Source organism: Corvus cornix, unplaced genomic scaffold (assembly GCF_000738735.6).
Source record: "Corvus cornix cornix isolate S_Up_H32 unplaced genomic scaffold, ASM73873v5 scaffold5, whole genome shotgun sequence".
In the NCBI taxonomy this organism is placed as follows: Eukaryota; Metazoa; Chordata; class Aves; order Passeriformes; family Corvidae; genus Corvus; species Corvus cornix.
This window is the reverse complement of record NW_024108690.1, coordinates 1-16,498: the sequence shown is the minus strand read 5'-3', so window position 1 is coordinate 16,498 and position 16,498 is coordinate 1. Positions and strand designations below refer to the sequence as shown.

Here is a 16,498-nt window from a genome sequence, read left to right as displayed (position 1 = left end):
GGCACGGCGCAGCATCACCCGGCGGGGCACACGGCATGGCACAGCATCGAACCACACGGATTGGCACGGCACGGCACGGCACCGCATGGCACGGCCCTGGCACGGCACAGAAAGGCACCGCGCTGGCACCGCGCCCCGGCCGGAGCCCCCCGCCGTCCCCCCGGTGCCCCTCACCTGCTGCTCAGGCCCGGCCACGCTGCTCCGGTCCCTCCTCATGTGGGGTGCCAGGGCTCAGGGCACCGCGCCCACGCGGGGGGACCCCAGAATGTCCCGGGGGGCTGCGGGACCTGCGGGGGAGAGGTGAGGGTGAGGGGGGAGTGGGGAGACCCCCGGTACCCCCCCGGTACTCGCCCCCCCCCGGTACCGTGCCGGGCTGAGCCCCGACACGCTCATTACAGCCCGGAGCTGCCGGTGGGGCACGGACCACCGGGACAGCCCCGCTCCGCACCCCGGGGACCCTCTGGCTCCTCCCGGCACGGGTTGCCAAGGAAACCGCGGCATCGCATCCCGTGGGATCGTCGGCCACGGGCATCACCGTCGCTTCCCGCGGCACCGGAATCCTTCCCGCGGCACCGACAACATCCCCGGAATCCCCGGAGCCGCAGCTCCCGGAGCCCCTCAGACCCGAAGCCTCCGGTCCCGCATCCCCGGAGCTCCCCGCGGTTCCTGCGGCCGCTGCCGCACTCCGGTCCCGGCCATCTCCCGGTACCGGGGGCACCGGGGGATGCTCGGGGCCGGGACAGCACCGGCCCCCGGGAGTGGGGGGGCTCTGGCCGGGACGGCAGGAGGGGAGCACCCATCGCCGTGCCCTCCCCGTACCTGGCCGCCTCCCGGTGCCGCGGCGCTGCCCGGCATCCTCCCGCCTTTGTCTCCGGCGGGAGCGGCCCCGGTGCCGCCGGGAGCGCCCGGTGACAGCGGCGGAAACGCGGCGGGGGCGGCTCCTCCCACCCCCGCACCGGCCCCGGCCCCGCGCCGGTCTCCCGTGCCGGTCTCCCGTGCCCGCCCGTGCCGCTGCTGTTTCCCGGTGCCGGTGCCGTTCCCGTACCTGGCCGCCTCCCGGTGCCGCGGCGCTCCCCGGCATCGTCCCGCCTTTGTCTCCGGCGGGAGCGGCCCCGGTGACAGCGGCGGAAACGCGGCGGGGGCGGCTCCTCCCACCCCCGCACCGGCCCCGGGCGCTCCCGGTGTCCCCGGGACTGTCCCCTGCCCTGGATATCCGCGCGTTCCACGCGTGTCCGTCTGTCCCCAGAGCGCCGTGTCCCTCTGTCCCCGCGCCGCCCTGTCCCTCTCCAACCTCCAGGATGGATAAAGGGGTTCCCCCCCCCTCGACCGAACCCCCCGAAATGACAGAAAAAGAGGCTTTCGCCTCGATTAAAACCCCGCAAATGATGGGAAAGGGGAATTTCTCCTCAATTTAAACCCTTACAGCGGCGAAAATGGAGGGTCCCGCCTCAACTTGACCCGCTAAACCGAGGGGAAATGGAATTCCCCCGTCAGTTTAACACCCCCAAAATGCTTTCCTTACCTATTACCGGTTTTCCCCTCAAGAAACACTATTTTTGGGGCTTTTGGGACACCTTTTTCCCCCGCGAAGGTCCCTTATAACTGAGACTCCCCCTCGATGGAACTCCTAAAATGGCCCATAAAGAGGCTCCTCTCAATTTAAACCCTTAAAAACGAGGGGAAACAGGGATTCCTCTTCAATTTAACCCTTAAAATGATGAAAACGGGGAGTTGTCCTCATTTCAAACGCAGAAAAAAAAAAAAAAAAAAAAGGCATCATAACGGTTTTCCCTTTCCATTTAAACCCGAAAATAACGGGAAAAGGGGATCCCCGTCGAGGGACACCCCTGAAATCACGCGAAAGGTGGGATTCCCTTAGAAAATTTTGCGAATTTTTAGACACCGAAAATCACAGGTGAAGGGGGAGGGGGGATCCTGGGGTGGGGTCTCTCTCCCCAACCCTCTCCGTGCCCCCCCTAAATCCTCTCCCAGGACCCCCAAACGCCTCCGTACCCCCCAAATCCCCTCCCAGCACCCCCCTCCCCCCGAAATCTCTCCGTGCCCCCCCCGCCCCACCCCGGTCCCCGGGGGTCCCTTTGCCCCGGCGCTTTACGGCAGTGTGGTCGGCGCGGCGGCGGCGTTTTACGGCAGTGTGGCGGACACGGCGGTGCGGTGGCGGCGCTTTATGGCAGTGTGGCGTGCTCGGAGCTGCTGCGGCGGCTTACGGCAACGTGGCGGCGCTTTACGGCAGTGCGGCGAGCTCGCTGAGGCGGCGGCGGCGCTCTACGGCAGCGTTGCGGGGAAGGAGCGGCGCCGGCGGCGGCTGCGTTTACGCAGCTCTACCCAACGCGCCCAAAAGTCTTTAATCGGCGTTTAGCCTCCCCCTTTCGAGCCCTCAAACCCGTGGCAGCATAACCTACAACGCAACGAGCACCCTCAAAACCCTCCCAGCATCCCTAAGTCTTGTCTAGCAATCCCAAAAACATCTCCCAGTGCATCCCAGAGCCCCCAGTCATATCCCAGTCCCTCCACAGTGCCCACAGCCCCTCTCCAGTCCATCCCAGTGACCCCAGAAAAAGAGAAGCTTTTGAGGAGAAAAGAGGTTTAAACGGAGAGGAAAAAACTTACTTTTCTGTTGTTGTCTGTGTGATGGAAAAAAGCCAGGCAAGTTGAAGGGAAAAGGGTGGAAAACGTGAGGGGGGAAGGGTGGGAAACATGAGGGGAGAAAAGAGTGGGAAAGGTGAGGGGGAAAAGGGAGGGAAACGTGAGGGGAGAAAAGGGCGGGAAAGGTGAGGGGAGAAAAGGGCGGGAAAGGTGAGGGGAGAAAAGGGCGGGAAGGTGAGGGGAGAAAAGGGCGGGAAACGTGAGGGGAGAAAAGAGCGGGAAACGTGAGGGGAGAAAAGAGCGGGAAATGTGACGGGGAAAAGGGCGGGAAACCTGAGGGGGAAATGGCCGAGGGTCCCTTGGCCGTCCAGTCCCTGACGGATGTGCCCTCCCTGCCAAAAACACATCAAATTCTGACTTTTAAATTTTTTTATTGATTTTTCCATGAAAAATACAAAGAGTCGAGTGTGGGGGTGGGGGCCGGGGGGGTCCCGGTCCCCTCTGAGGGGTCCCGCAGTGCCACAGGGGGTCCCTGGGCAGGTTTTGTCCCCGTGTTGGGCCCCCCAAAAACGGGCCAGGGCTGAGGTGGGGACCCCTTATTGCTACTGAATTGGGGGTCCCCTGGCCCCCCTCCCCAAATTCCAGGGCTGGATCCCTGGAGGAGGGGGTGGGGGGGTCAGAGTTTGGGGGGGTGATGGCGGATCTGGACACGGGGGTCGCTCCTAAATATTTATATTAATAATAATTAAAACTACAAGAAGCTTCACACAGGCACGACACAAAAAAACCAGGAGCCAGGATGGGTTTGGGGAAGGGTCTGGGGGGAAAAAGAGGGTGCTGGGGAGTACCAGGATTGGGGAAAACCAGGGAAGAATAGGAAATAAATCGGAAATAAACCACTGAAAAGCGAGAAATTATCCCGACATCAAAGGGAAAATAAATAAGAATTGCAATAATAATAATAACAACATCAATAATAATTAATAATAAGAATAATTAAGAATAATTAAGAATAATAACAATGATAAGGAGGACAGGGGAACTCAGGGTTGGGGCTTTTGAGGTGGGGTTCCGCCCTTTTTTTTGGACAGGAGGCTCCAAGTGGCCAAGCTCCAGCAAGTGGAGTAATTTGGGGCAAAAAATGCCCATTTTGGAGAATTTGGGGAGGGAGGGGTGGGGAAGTGTGACAAGACACATCCCCTCCCTCCCAATCTTGGGGGTACCAGAGGAATCCCTGGAATTTTAGTGCCACTGACCCCCCAAAACTTTCCTTGATCACACTTGGGGTTCACAAGCTGCTTCCACGGAACTTGGGGAGCACAAAACAGGTTCTCACCCCCTCTGGAAAGGCGATTTTGGGGATTTTTTGGGGGATTATTTTTAATATTCTGCTATAAAAATAGATGGATTTGGGTCTGCGGCTCCTGAGGAGTCGCCGCTCCCCACGTCAGTCACGCTCCTCCTTACCTGATAATGGGTAACAAGTCTAATTAAACATGTGATTAATCCTTATTTTTGTTCTTTCTCCCCAAAATTTCCTCCCCCTCCCCCAAAAAATTATGGAAAAGCATGGAAAGAAGGAGAGAGCGAGCAGACGTCCCCTCCCCGGAGTCCTGGAGCAGAGGGAAGGGGGGGCACAGCCCCCACCTGGACACACCTGGATCAGGTGAAGGGGGGGCACCGCTCCAGGTGGTCCAGCCACTGCCAGAGTGGTGGGGTTTGGGGTACCTGGGGGGGTCCCAGGTTCCCAGGTATGTCCACAGTGTCCTGGGGGGTCTCCAGGCTTTCCAGGGCCCCTCCCAGTGCCCTGGAGCACCTGGAGGAGTCCTCAGGATGCCCATCAGGGACAGGTGAGGGTGTCCAGGTGTCCAGGCTGTGCGTCAGGTGTCCCCACGGTGTCCTCAGTGGCCATGGAGGGGGTCTCCGAGGTCTCCATGGTGTCCGTGGTGCTCACGGGGCGTCCCCATGGTCTCCAAGGTCTTCAGGTGGGTTTCTCCGTGGTCTCCATGTTGCCCACAAAGGGGGTCCCCAAGGTCTCCAGGTGGGTTTCTCCATCCTGGAGACCCAGGATGTCCTTGGGGTCCACGGAGGGGGTGCCCAGGACCTAAAGTTGGGTTTCTCCATGGTCTCCATGGTGCCCATGGAGGGGTCCTTGAGGTCTCCAGGATGTGTTTGGTGCTCGTGGGAGTCCCCGAGGTCTCCAGCTGAGTTTCTCCATGTTCTCCATGGTGCTCATGGGGGTCCCTGAAGGTTCCTGAAGGTCTCCAGGTCTCCAGCTGGCTTTCTCCATGGTTTCCATGGTGCCCATGGAGGGGGTCCCCAAGGCCTCCAGTTGAGTTTCTCCCCGTGACCCAATGGCGGTGACAGGAGACCCCGCACCCGCTCGGTGGCCACCAGCGGGGACAAGGCTCAGGCCTTGTGCTGCTTGGTGGTCTTGAAGGACACCTGAAGCACGCGGTCACCCAGGCGGTAGCCGTTGAGGCTGGCGATGGCCATGGCCGCCTCCTCGTAGTTGGTCATCGTGACGAACCCGAACCCTTTGCACTTGTTGGTGGCGAAGTCCCGGATGACCTTCACGTTGGTGACGGCGCCGAAGGGTCCGAAGACCTGCCACAGGACGCTCTCGTCCGCCTCCGGCGCCAGGTTGTAGACGAAGATGCACCACCCGGGCCCGGGGGTCCCCAAGCCCACCCCGGCCAGCGCCGGCACCGCCTCGATGGCCAACGGTGAGAACCTGGGCAGCAGCGACAACGGGCTGGCCTGGGGTCAGCAGGGGGGTCCCAGGGGTCCCCTCCTGAGCTGGGGAGGGTCCCCAGGTTGTGGGGGGGGGGTTGCAGGGGGCAGGTTTGGGGGGGTTTGGGGGGGTTTAGGGAGTGGGGGGGGTGTTACCTCTTCACCCCGTATGCCACGTTCAGCAAATTGTCCAGTCTGGAGGGGACAAGATGCTGTTGGGGGGGACGCCCAGGGGTGTCCCTGGTCCCAGGGGGGCGTCCTACTCCCGCAGGACACCCAGGACACCTGAGGCCCCTGTGCGCAGGGATGTCCCACCCTCCGAGGGCTCCCAGGATCCTCGGGGCTTCTGTTCCCAGGGACATCCCACCCCCTCCAACCTTCCCAGGACCCCCAGTGCCTCTGTTTCCAGGGGTGTCCCACCCCTCCAGCCCCCCAGGATGCCCCAGCCCCCCCAGCCCTCTCAAGACCCCTGTTCCCAGCGATATCTCATCCCCCCGCAGCCCCCCAGGACTCCCAGTGCCTCTGTTCCCAGGGATCCCCCAAGGACCCCATTCCCGAAGACATCTCATCCCCCCAGCTCCTCCAGCCCCCAGGACCCCCATTCCCAGCGATACCCCACATTCCCAGCCCCCCGGCCCTCACCGGAAGCGCTGGGGGGGGGGTGCAGGGCCCCATAGCGCCGGGCGCCGGGGCAGAGGCTCAGCAGGGCCCCCCCCGATTTCTGCCCGGGGGTGTTGGCGAACTTGACCGTGATGGGTTCGGCCGCCCCGAGGGGCTTCTGCCCGTGCAGCCCCCGCACGGCCTCCTCGGCCTCCACGCGCTTGTCGAAGCGGATGAACCCCACCCCCCGGGACACACCTGTGCGGGTGCCACGGGGATCAGGGACACCCTAAACCAAAACCCCCTTCCCGCCTCACGGCACCCAGGAACGCTCCTGCCCACCCACAGACCCCAATGGGATCGCTGGGTAACCCCCCCAAGGGGAGTCCTCCCTCTCCAGAGCCCCCCAGGGACCCCCAGGACTCCCATTCCCAGGGATATCCCACCCCCCAGGATCCCTGGGGTCCCTCTTTCCAGCGGTCTCCCACCCCCCAGGGCCTCCCAGGAATGTCCCACCCCCCCCAGGATCCCCAGGACTCTCAGAACGCCCACCCCCAGGGATGTCCCACCTTCCCAGGCGCACGGAGCACACCTGGGCACAGCTGGACACACCTGTGACCTGGTCCACGAGGATGCGGGATGTGATGATCCGGCCGTACTGGGAGAAGAGCTGCTCCATCTCCTTCTGCCCCATGGCCTTGGGCAGCCCACTCACGTACAGGTTGGCATCGCGGATGGAGGCGGAGCTGGGCCGGGCGTAGGACACCTGGGGGGGCAGGTGAGCCCTCGGGACCCCCCAGGGGACAGCGGCATCGCCCACCCAGGGGTTCCACCCACCACAGAGGACACCCAGGTGCCCCCCAAGTGGCCCCCCACCCCCCAAGGACTCCCAAATGCCCCTTTGAAGGACCCTCTAAGTGGCTCCCCGCCCTGAAAGCCCCCCAGGCGCCCACCCCCACATCCCCAGGGCACCTTGATGGTCTTGGTCTGCAGCTTGAGGCCGTTGAGGGCCCCGATGGCCCTGTCGGCGTCTCCGGCCTCCACGTAGTTGACGAAGCCGTAGCCCAGGCTCTGCCCTGGGGCACCATGTCACCGTCACCGGGGGGTGGCCCTGTCCCCTGTGCTCCCACCCGTGTTCCCAGGTCTATCCCCACCCCTGTCCCCACTCTGTTCCCACTCCTCTCCCCAAGATCCTTGTCCATCCCACCAGCTTCGCTGTCCCGAGGGTCCCTGTCCCGTGTGTCCCCATGGTCAAACTTGTGGGGACAGTGGGGGCACAGGGACACTGGGGTCGTGGGGGCAGTGGGGGGACACCGAATTGTCCCTGCCCCCATGATCACAGTCCATCCCTGTCCCCACAGGTCCCCGTGTCCCCTCTCCCCATGTCCCCGTGTCCTGTGTCCCATCTCCCCGCATCTCACATCCCTGTGTCCCCTCTCCCCGTGTCCCACCCGCCCATGTCCCCGTGTCCCGTGTCCCCCGTCCCCTGCCGGTACCGGTGACCTTGTCCCGGACGAGCTTGCAGGACTCGATGTCCCCGAGGCTCCCGAAGAGGCTCCGCAGCTCCTCCTGGCTCATGGACTGGGGCAGGTAGTTGACGATCAGGTTGGTTTTGCTGTCATCGGTCACAGCGGGGGGACCCGGGGGGGCCCCGTTGGGCAGCGCCGCCGCCACCCCTGGGCCTGGCACGGCCACCACCGGGACAGGGACGGGGACAGGGCCACAGCCTGATGGCCCCGCGGTGCTGGGAGCCTGGGCCTCCACCGTGCTCAGGATCTGCTGAGGGGACAGGGGGTGTCACGGGGGGGGTCACTGCAGGGACAGGGACAGCGGGGACATGGGGACAGCGAGGGGACAGGGACAGCGAGTTCATGAGGATGGTGAGGGGACAGGGACACGTCGGGACACGGGGGTCGTGGGGCCAGTGGGGGGACGGGGCCAGTGGGGTCATGGGGACAGTGAGAGGCGGAGACATCGGACGGGGGACAGTGACACCCCGGGTGGGGCCATGGGGGACAATCCCCCCATTGTGCAGCAGCGCCCCCGCCCCTTCCCCCCCTCCCCAATAGCGCGGGGTGGGTGACAATGGCCCTTTGTCACCGGGTGATGGGGACACCCGGGGCCACCAGCCACGGCCCCGGGGGGCGTGGGGACAGCGACACGCAGGGACAGTGACACATGTGTCGCGTGTGCCCCCCCACCCCCCACAAAACGGCCCCGGTTTGGGGAGGGGTCCCCGCCCCTCCCTTGCACACGCGTGTCCCTGCAGGTGCCACACGCGTGTGACGCCGTGTCCCCACCCGAGCGTGTCACACGCTCACGGGGGGATGGGGGTACACGAAGAGGAGGGGGGTGGGAATTCGGGAGGGAGGGGGGGGAATGGAAGATCTGGGGGATCCCCGCAATCCCCCTCCCCACCCCGTTCCTACCGTCACCATCGTGTCGCCGGGGGCGCGGGGGGGGGGGGCCCCGCACGGCCCCGAGGGCTCGGGGGGCCCGGGGGGAGGCCGGGGGGGCTCCGGGGGTCGCGGCGGCGGCGGCACCGGGCGCTGCGAGCGGCGGCCCCGTCGGTCCTTTAAACGTCCTTGGGCGGGCGCGGGGCGGGGCCCCCCAAAAACCGCCCCCCACCCCCTCCCGAGATGGTTCCGTCCGCGCACCCCCCTCCCCAAAGGTGGGTCCGACCGCCCCCCCAAAAAGAGGTGGGTCAGCCCCACCCCCCCCCAAAAAGAACCGCCCCCCCCTCCAGGGCCCGAAGCCCCCCGAGACCCCCGAAAGCCCCGCCCACGGGAGGAGGAGGAGGAGGAGGAGGAAGGATGGGGAGGGATGGAGAGAAGGAAGAAAGAGGGAATGGAGGAGGAAGAGAAGGAGAAGGAAGGAGTGGAGGAGAACGAGGGGGGGATGGAGAGGAGGAGGAGGAAGATGAAGGAGAAGGAAGAGAAGGGACGGCGAGGGAGGAAGAGGAGGATGATGAAGGTCGGGGACAACCAGGCGTAGCCGCCGCCGCTTCAGCACCGGGGACAGCGCCGAGCTCGGTTCCCCCGAGGGGCCGCCCCGCGACCCCCGAAATGGGGAGAGGGCACCGGCGAGGGCCCGCACCCCCTCCAGGACCCCCCGAGCCCACCCCCCCACAGAAGAAGCAGCACGAAAAGTCCTGATTTTAATGGATTACGGGGGTCCTGGAAGGGGCCGGGGGGCCTGGGGGGGAATGTGCTCCCACCCCGATGTCCCCGAAGCCCTTCCAAACCCCAGGTGTCCCCAGGGGGGTGACAAGCGACAATAAGGAAATAAATAAAAGATGAGGGGGGAGGGCAACGGGGCCTCCTGGGGGGGCCACAGGGTCACCTGGGGGGGACACACAAGGACACCCCCGAGGGGGCAACTGAAGGGGTCCCTCAGGTGCTCGGGATGTCCCGGGGAGGGGCTCAGGACCCCCCCAGGTGGTTCTTCTTCACCTCCAGGTGCAGCCGCAGGTACATTGGGGGGTCCCAGCGAGCAGGTGGGGGCCCAGGTGAGTCCGGGGGAGGCCCAGGTGGATTCGGGGGGGTCGCCTATGTGCCGCGGGGCTCGGGGTGACTCTTGAGCCCCCCGTGTCGGCGCATGTGCCACGTCAGGGACGCGCGCTGGCGGCAGCGGTACCCGCACACCTCACACCTGGGGGGGCGAGGTGGAGGTCAGGTGTGCCCGAGGACCCCCCCTCACCCTCCTGGGGGGGTTCTCAATCCTCAGGAGGACCCCCCCGTCACTCACTGCAGGGGGGTCTCCCCGGTGTGTGTCCTCCTGTGGACTTCCAGGTGGTTCTTGCGCTTGAAGGACTTCCCGCAGGTGTCACAGGTGAACTCCCGCACACCTGGGGGGAGCACGGTGGGGAATGGGGGGGACAAGGGGTGGGGGACGCAGGGGACACACCTGGGGGCTCACCTGGGAGGTGACTGAGTGCCAGCACAGGGGGCTGCCCAGGTAAAACCTCTTGTCGTGGAGGGAGGGGGATTTTGGGGGACACACACACCTGGGGGCTCACCTGAGTGCACGCCCATGTGCCGGCGCAGGTGGTTGGCCAGGTAAAACCTCTTCCCGCAGCCGGGCTGGGGGCACACCTGGGTCCGGCCCCTGCGGTGCACCAGGTTCACGTGGTTCTGGGGGGCACGTGGGAGGTGAGGGGGGCTGCGGGGGTCTGGGACAGGTGAGAAGGGGATCTGGGACAGGTGAGGAGGGTGTTTCCCCCCCTTCCAGGCACCTGGAAGCTGCTGAGAGCGCTGAACACCTGCCCGCAGCCGGCATAGGGGCAGGTGAGGGGGTCAGGGGGGTCCTCGGGGTCCGGGGAGGGGGCACGGCCCCGCCTGCTCCGCCGGCGCCTGCAGAACCTGGGGTGAGTCCCCCCCTTGAAAGGTGGGGGACAGGTATTGGGGGGGTCCTTGTCTGATCCATCTGAGGACCCCTAAAACCCTCTGCCCCCTCCCAAATGTCCCCCACCAGCACGTTGTCCCAGACCAGGCCCTCTCCCCAAAAAATCCCTCCTGACGTCTCCCCTAAAACCAGCCCATAAGCCCCTCACAACCCCCCAGTCCTTCCTCCCTTGAGAGGTGGGGGTCAGCTTTTGGAGCAGCCTTGTCTGACCCACCTGCAACCTCCTAAACCCCCCTGCCCATCCCCAAAATGATCCCCCCCCCCAAAAAATCCCCTAAACCCCTCAATCTCTCTAAACAAAACAGTCCCTGACCCCCACAACCCCCCCAGGTGCTCCCCCCTTCTCCACACGCTCAGGAAACCCAAAGCCCCCCAGGGACCCCCCAGGACCCCCCGACCTTTCTGGCTCTTTGGGGATCTCGTAGATTATCGTCGACACCTCGGCGTCCTCAGCCGGGGAAGGGTCCCGGGGGGGCTCCCGGGGGGGCTCTGGAGGGGGGGCTCGGTGGGGGGGGGCAGCTCCTCCTGCTTCAGCCTTGGCGCTGCGTCCTCCTCGTCCTCCTCTGCCATCAGCGCAGCCGGTGAGACCCCCCTGGCACCCCCCAGCACCTGACCCGTCCTGTCTTTGACCCCCAAATCCACCCCCATCCTCCCCCAGCACCCCAATCCCCCGTTCCTGACCCCAAATCCCCCCTGACACACCCCCCACCGCCCCAATCCCTCCTGGCCCAGCACACGATCCCCCATTCCCGACCCGAATTCCCCCAGACTTCCCCATTCCCGACCCTCCCCAGCCCCCCCTTACCCGTCTTAGGCAGGTGGGGCTCCCCAGGTGGGGGGGGAAGGTGCCCCCCCCTTCCAGCAGCACCTCGTGCCCCCCACATCGAGCTGGAGCCCCCCCAGGGCCTCGTAGCCGGGCCCGGCCAGGATGAGGAGGGGGGGTCCCTGCAGCAGGGTGGGGGGGCCGCCCCCGTCCAGGCCCCCCCGGGCCGGGAGGGGCAGCGGCAGCGGGACACAAACCACGGCCTCCAGCGCCTCGGGGGGGCCGGACCCGCGGGAGGGGGCCGGGAACCGCGGGACCCCCCAGCGGCGCTGCCTCCGAGCCGGAGCTGCAGCCCCCCGAGGAGGAGGAGGAGGAGGAAGAGGAGCCGGGGGCTACAGCGGGAACGTGGAGGGTCGGGCGTTAAAATATCTCCCACCAGACCCAAAGAAACCTCACGGACCACCCCAAAAATCCCCTCCCGGACTCAAAACACCCCCCCAAAATACCCCCAGACCTCCTCCCTGCCTCCCCCCCCACCCTCAGCACCCCCAGCCCCACACACCATCCCCTCCCTCACCCTTGCAGAGCCCCGGGGATCCCCAAGCCCCATCCCGCGCCCCCCCCGGGGACCACCCAGCCCCCATCCCTGCGCCCCCCGCTCCCCCGGGGACCCCCCAAGCCCTATCCCTGCGCCCCCCGGGGACCCCCCATCCCCGCGCCCCCCGGTCCCCCGGGACCCTCCAACCCCCCTCCCCGCGCCCCCCGGCCCCCCCTCTGACCGTCATCGCCGTCCGAGTCGCTGAGGGGCCGCAGCGGCGAGTGCAGGTCCTGGAAGTAGCGGTGGCCGCGCTCGCACTGCCACACGGCCGTGGTGTAGAGCCCCACCGAGGGGTCCAGCTCCGCCAGCCGCGGCTCGTACGGGCAGCGCTGCCGGTGGTCCTCGTACCAGATCACGGCGTGCCGCAGGCAGTTCACGTTCCGGCGGCGCCCTGGGGGAGCGGGGACAGCGTGGGACCCCCCCGGAATGAGGTGCGGGCCCCCCCCGAGTCAGGCGCGGCGCCCGCAGCGAGCGCAGACTCACTTTTCTTGCGTTTGGGTTTTTTCGGGAGCTGCTCCCAGGGTTTGCTGTGGAGACAGAAGGGGTGGCAGGGGGCAAGGGGCTTCTGTGGGACCCCCAGCCCTCCTTCTCTTCCTCCTCTGGCCCCGCCATCTTCCTCCTCCTCCTCCTGCACTCCCAACACGGCCTTTCTCTTTCACATCGTCTTCCTCCTTATCCACGCGCCTCCGTTTCTTCCTCATCCTCAACCTTCATCATCCCTCCCGGCCTTCCTCCTCCTCGTTCTCCTCCTCCACCCCTCCCCTGCTCCTTTCTCCTCCTCCCCCACCACTCCCTCCCCGCTCTCCATCCCTCACGGAGCAGGAGGAAGAGCAGGGAGCTGAGGAAGAGGAGGATGGGCAGGACAGGGACAGAGAAGAAAGACGAGGATGAGGAAGAGAAGGATGAGGAAGAGGAGGATGAGGAAGAGGAGGATGAGGAAGAGGAGGATGAGAACGGCTCGGAACAACCCCCCGCCGCCGCTTCAGCACCGCGGACAGCGCCGCGCCCGCTTCCCCCGAGGGTCCGAGCCGCTCTGCGACCCCCCGGTCCCGGGGGGGACACCCCCACCCCCCCCAGGACCCCCGGACCCCTTCCCCACGACCCCCAAACCCGTCGGTGGCGCGCCCCCCTCCCCAGCCCTCCCTCCCTTCCCCTCCCCTCTGACCCCCCGACCTCTCCCCGCTCCCCCGGTCCCCCCCGCGCTCACCCGCGCCGCCCCGCGCGCTGTCCCCGCTCCAGCCCGAGCAGGTAGGCCGCGAGCTTCGCGTCGCTCCATCCGCTGCGGCGCCGCAGCTCCACCCAGGGCCCGTGCGCCTCGCCCAGGTACACCCGCCGCACGTCGTACTTCTTGCGCGACTCGAGGCGCCGCCGGGCCCGGTCGGTCTCGGTGAGGCGCGGCCGCCCCCGCGCTTTGCGGCCCCCGCCGGGCTCGGGACCCCCGGGGCCGCCGGGGCCGCGCTCGGCCGCGCTCATGCCGCGGCGCGCTGCGATGACGTCAGCGGCGCGCCCGCCTGCACGGCGCGGCGGCGGCGGCGGCGTCCCGGCGCTCTGTGCGCATGCGCGGAGCGCGCTGCCCGCACTCCCGCCGTGATTTTTTGGGGGGGGGTCCCCGGGGAGAGGGGGGAACCCCCAAAGGAGGGTCCCGGCACATCTCAGCCCCACCCTGTGCCCGCCAGGTGTGAGGTGTGCACGCACCGCAGCTGGGGCACCTCCGTCTGTTCACTGAGGACCCCCCGAACTTACTGGGGACCCCCCAACCTGCTCAGCTGGGAGCCCCCACACTCACCAAGGACCCCCCCACACTCACTGGGGGCTCCCCAGCTTGAGAGGGGAACGCGACTCCATCCCAGTGCCCCCGAGCCTCCCCCTGGGGCCCTCCAAATCCCCCTCCTGGAACCACCGGGTTTAGGGGGTGGCACACAGGACACACAACCCCCACTGGGCCCCCCAAAACCCCTCCACGACCCCCCAAAACAACCCCCCGGGACGGTGCTCTGCCCCAGCCCTCCCCAAACCCATCAAAGCACGACACCCCCTCTCCATCACAATGCCCCTTTATTCCCTGCTGCTTTTTGGGGGGTTTCCCCTCTGCTTCCCCCCGTCCTGCCCCTCGGGGGGCTCCAGCGCCGCTGCCGGGGGGGTCCCCGTGCCCAGCTGGGGGGTCTGGGGGCCAGCAGAGGGGTCCCCCCCCTCGGTGAGGCGGAAGACGACGGGGATGCGCCCAGCACCGGGTTCTCCTCCTGCAGCCCCGAAATCCACCTGCCCAAGGTGTGTCGGTCGCCCGCCCCCGCCATGCACAGGGCGAACACGGGACCCTCCTCCACTGTGGGGGGGGGGGACGGGACAGGTGGGTCAGGGGGGCGCAGGTGACCCCCAAAAACCCAGCTGACCCCCCCAAACCTCACCTTCGTCTACATCGAAGTCCTCGTCATCCCAGGGGCCGCGCTCCAGGTCCAGCTCCAGGTGCAGCGGGAAGTAAAAGCTGCGCTCGGGGTCTGGGGGGGGGTCCTGGGGGAGCGGGGGGGGGGCGTCTGGAATGTTCTGGGGTGGGGGGTTTCCCGCACAGACAGGTCAGGGGGGCCCCAGGTGTGCTGGGTTATGGGGGCTCTGTCCCTGCACACCTATCCTGGGTCTGGGGTCCCATCCCACCTGTCCCAGGCAACCCTTCCCCGTCCCCTCCCAGAGCCCCTCCGGACTCACCCTCAGGTGTGGGGGCAGGGGGTCCCCCCGTAACACGAAGTAGCTCAGGAGGGTCCCACGGAGCCACAGCGGGAACGGCCCCTCCACGAACACCGGCTGCGAAGGGTCGTGCTGGGCCAGGAGCTCCCGCTGCTCCGGGCTCTGGGAGCCTGGCAACGGGGGACAGCTGGGGACAACCAAAATCCACCCCAGGGACCCCAAACCCAACCCCAAACCCCTCCCAAGGGACCTCAAACCTCCCAAACCCGACACCAACCACCCCAGGGCACCCCGGCACCCCCAAGGGACCCCTCCGAGACCCCCAAAACTCACTGACGATGTAGGGCTGGACAGAGCCTTCATCCTCCCCCGTGTCCGGCACTGGCCGCTGCGGGATGGGGACACTCAAGAGTCACCGCCTGTCCCCCACCAGCTGTGCCCCCCCATTCCCGTGTCCCCTCTCCAGGTGCCCACCTGGATGATGGTGACGGTGGCTCCGGGGTCCCCGGCAATGCGGCGCAGCCCCAGGCGCGCGGCTGCCAGCCCCGGGGGGGGCAGCTGGGGGGGCAGCGGGTGGGGGTCCAGGCAGCGGAAGCGCGGCAGCCAGAACATCATGCGCTGCACCTTGCGCAGCGGGCGGCTGCGCGGCCCGAACACCCCAGCAGCAGGAACCGCGTCTCGGCGTCCGGCACCACACCTGGGGACACCGGGACGTTGGGGGGACACGGGAAGGCGTGGGGAGGGCCCAGGGGTCCCGGGGGGGGGACACGGGAGGACTCAGGATGGACACGAGGGGCCGTGGAAGGCGTGGGGGGCATGAGGGATGTGGAGAGACACAACAGGCACGGGGGGACAGGGAGCGGCTCAGGGGTGACCCCGGCTGTCCCTAAGGGGGGGATCCCCCATTCCCCACCCCCCTTTCACGCACCGTAGCGCTCCATCTGCTCCAGCACCTGCAGGCCGCACTCCTGCTGCCGCGGGAAGGGGAAGAGCAGGCGCTGCACGGGCCCGCGGGGCACCCAGGGCCCGCGGGGCAGCAGCCGCAGCAGCCCGTTGTAGGCGCCCAGGCTGCGCTCCACGCCCAGCGCCGGCATCGCCGCCAGCGCCGCCTCCACCAGCGCCAGGCGGCCCCGCGCCCCGGCGGCGACGCGCCATGTCCCGCAGGGCCGCCTCGAAACGCCGCGGGGCCGCGGGAGGCTCCGCTGTCCCCGCTGTCCCCGCTGTCCCCGCTGTCTCCGTGCTCGTCATGCGCCTTGCGGGAGCGGAGACGTCGCGGTGGGGCCTTGGAGGTGTTGTCACCTGAGGTGTCACCCCCCGAGGTGTCACCTCCCACAGGGCCGCGGGGGTCCCCAGCGCGGGGGTCCCGGTCCCGGGGGTCGCGCTCGCTGTCCCGTGTCTTGCGGAGGCGGTGGTGCCACGCTGAGGTTCCCGAGGTCGCACCCCTCGGAGTGTCCCCCCTTGGGGCGTCACCCTCAGCGGGGTCGCGGGGTTCTGGGGTCCCCGCGGTGTCGCCGCCCTCAGAGGGGACCTGCGCTGGGCGCTGGCACAAGGCCCGACAGAGCTGGGGGGGAGGAAAAGCGTCACCACACCGTCCCCGTGTCCCCCCCTTGTTCCTCCTGTCCCTCCGTGTCCTCCGGTGCCCAGCGAACCTCCTGTCCCCCATCACGCCCACCTCCCTCGTGTCCCCATGTCCCCCAGTATCCCCGTGTCCCCCATAACCCCCACCTCCCTCGTGTCCCCGTGTCCCCCCAGTGTCCCCATGTCCCCCCATATCCCCTCTCTCCCCCATGTCCCCGGTGTCCCCCGCGCCTGCCGGACTCCCCCGCACCTCTGGAGCTCCGGGGCTGCCCCAGAAGCCCCGGGGCAGCGCGCGGACCCAGTTCAGCCTCATGTCGCCGGGGCTGCCGCGGTGTCAGGGTCACAGCCGAGCCCCGCTGTCCCCACGCCGGGTCGCGCCGCTGGGCGCCGCCATGTTGCCTCTGACCCCGCGCCTTCGGGTCAGGGGGCGGGGCTTTGCGGCGTAGCCAATCGCCGCGCGGCTTTCATCCTCGGCTGTGACGAGCGCGGTGATTGGCAGGGAGCGCGGGGCGGGGCTCGGAGGGGGTTCCCCCGTGACG

General features: G+C 67.3%; 3 protein-coding genes across 3 annotated transcripts; all 3 read right to left on the bottom strand.

Annotated features, from left to right (window-relative positions):
- Nucleotides 1-3,018: 3,018 nt before the first annotated feature.
- LOC120412261 (ELAV-like protein 3) lies at nucleotides 3,019-8,412 on the bottom strand. The gene is given in 8 exon segments (XM_039572636.1): nucleotides 3,019-5,338; nucleotides 5,494-5,532; nucleotides 5,980-5,998; nucleotides 6,001-6,195; nucleotides 6,550-6,703; nucleotides 6,910-7,013; nucleotides 7,434-7,713; nucleotides 8,367-8,412. Coding segments are annotated over 8 exon segments (1,125 nt in total). The 5' UTR covers nucleotides 8,376-8,412; the 3' UTR covers nucleotides 3,019-5,013.
- Nucleotides 8,413-9,081: 669 nt separating this feature from the next.
- Nucleotides 9,082-13,175, bottom strand: ZNF653 (zinc finger protein 653). The gene is given in 12 exon segments (XM_039572637.1): nucleotides 9,082-9,588; nucleotides 9,685-9,784; nucleotides 9,956-10,070; nucleotides 10,172-10,289; nucleotides 10,740-10,839; nucleotides 10,842-10,904; nucleotides 11,147-11,171; nucleotides 11,173-11,409; nucleotides 11,411-11,496; nucleotides 11,884-12,093; nucleotides 12,186-12,229; nucleotides 12,910-13,175. Coding segments are annotated over 12 exon segments (1,467 nt in total). The 3' UTR covers nucleotides 9,082-9,485.
- A 565-nt stretch (nucleotides 13,176-13,740) lies between these two features.
- On the bottom strand, nucleotides 13,741-16,481 carry ECSIT (ECSIT signaling integrator). Its single transcript, XM_039572614.1, is given in 9 exon segments — nucleotides 13,741-14,025; nucleotides 14,108-14,210; nucleotides 14,403-14,551; nucleotides 14,715-14,769; nucleotides 14,856-15,040; nucleotides 15,043-15,078; nucleotides 15,310-15,578; nucleotides 15,623-15,942; nucleotides 16,210-16,481. Coding segments are annotated over 9 exon segments (1,461 nt in total). The 5' UTR covers nucleotides 16,273-16,481; the 3' UTR covers nucleotides 13,741-13,744.
- Between the last annotated feature and the right edge of the window lie 17 nt (nucleotides 16,482-16,498).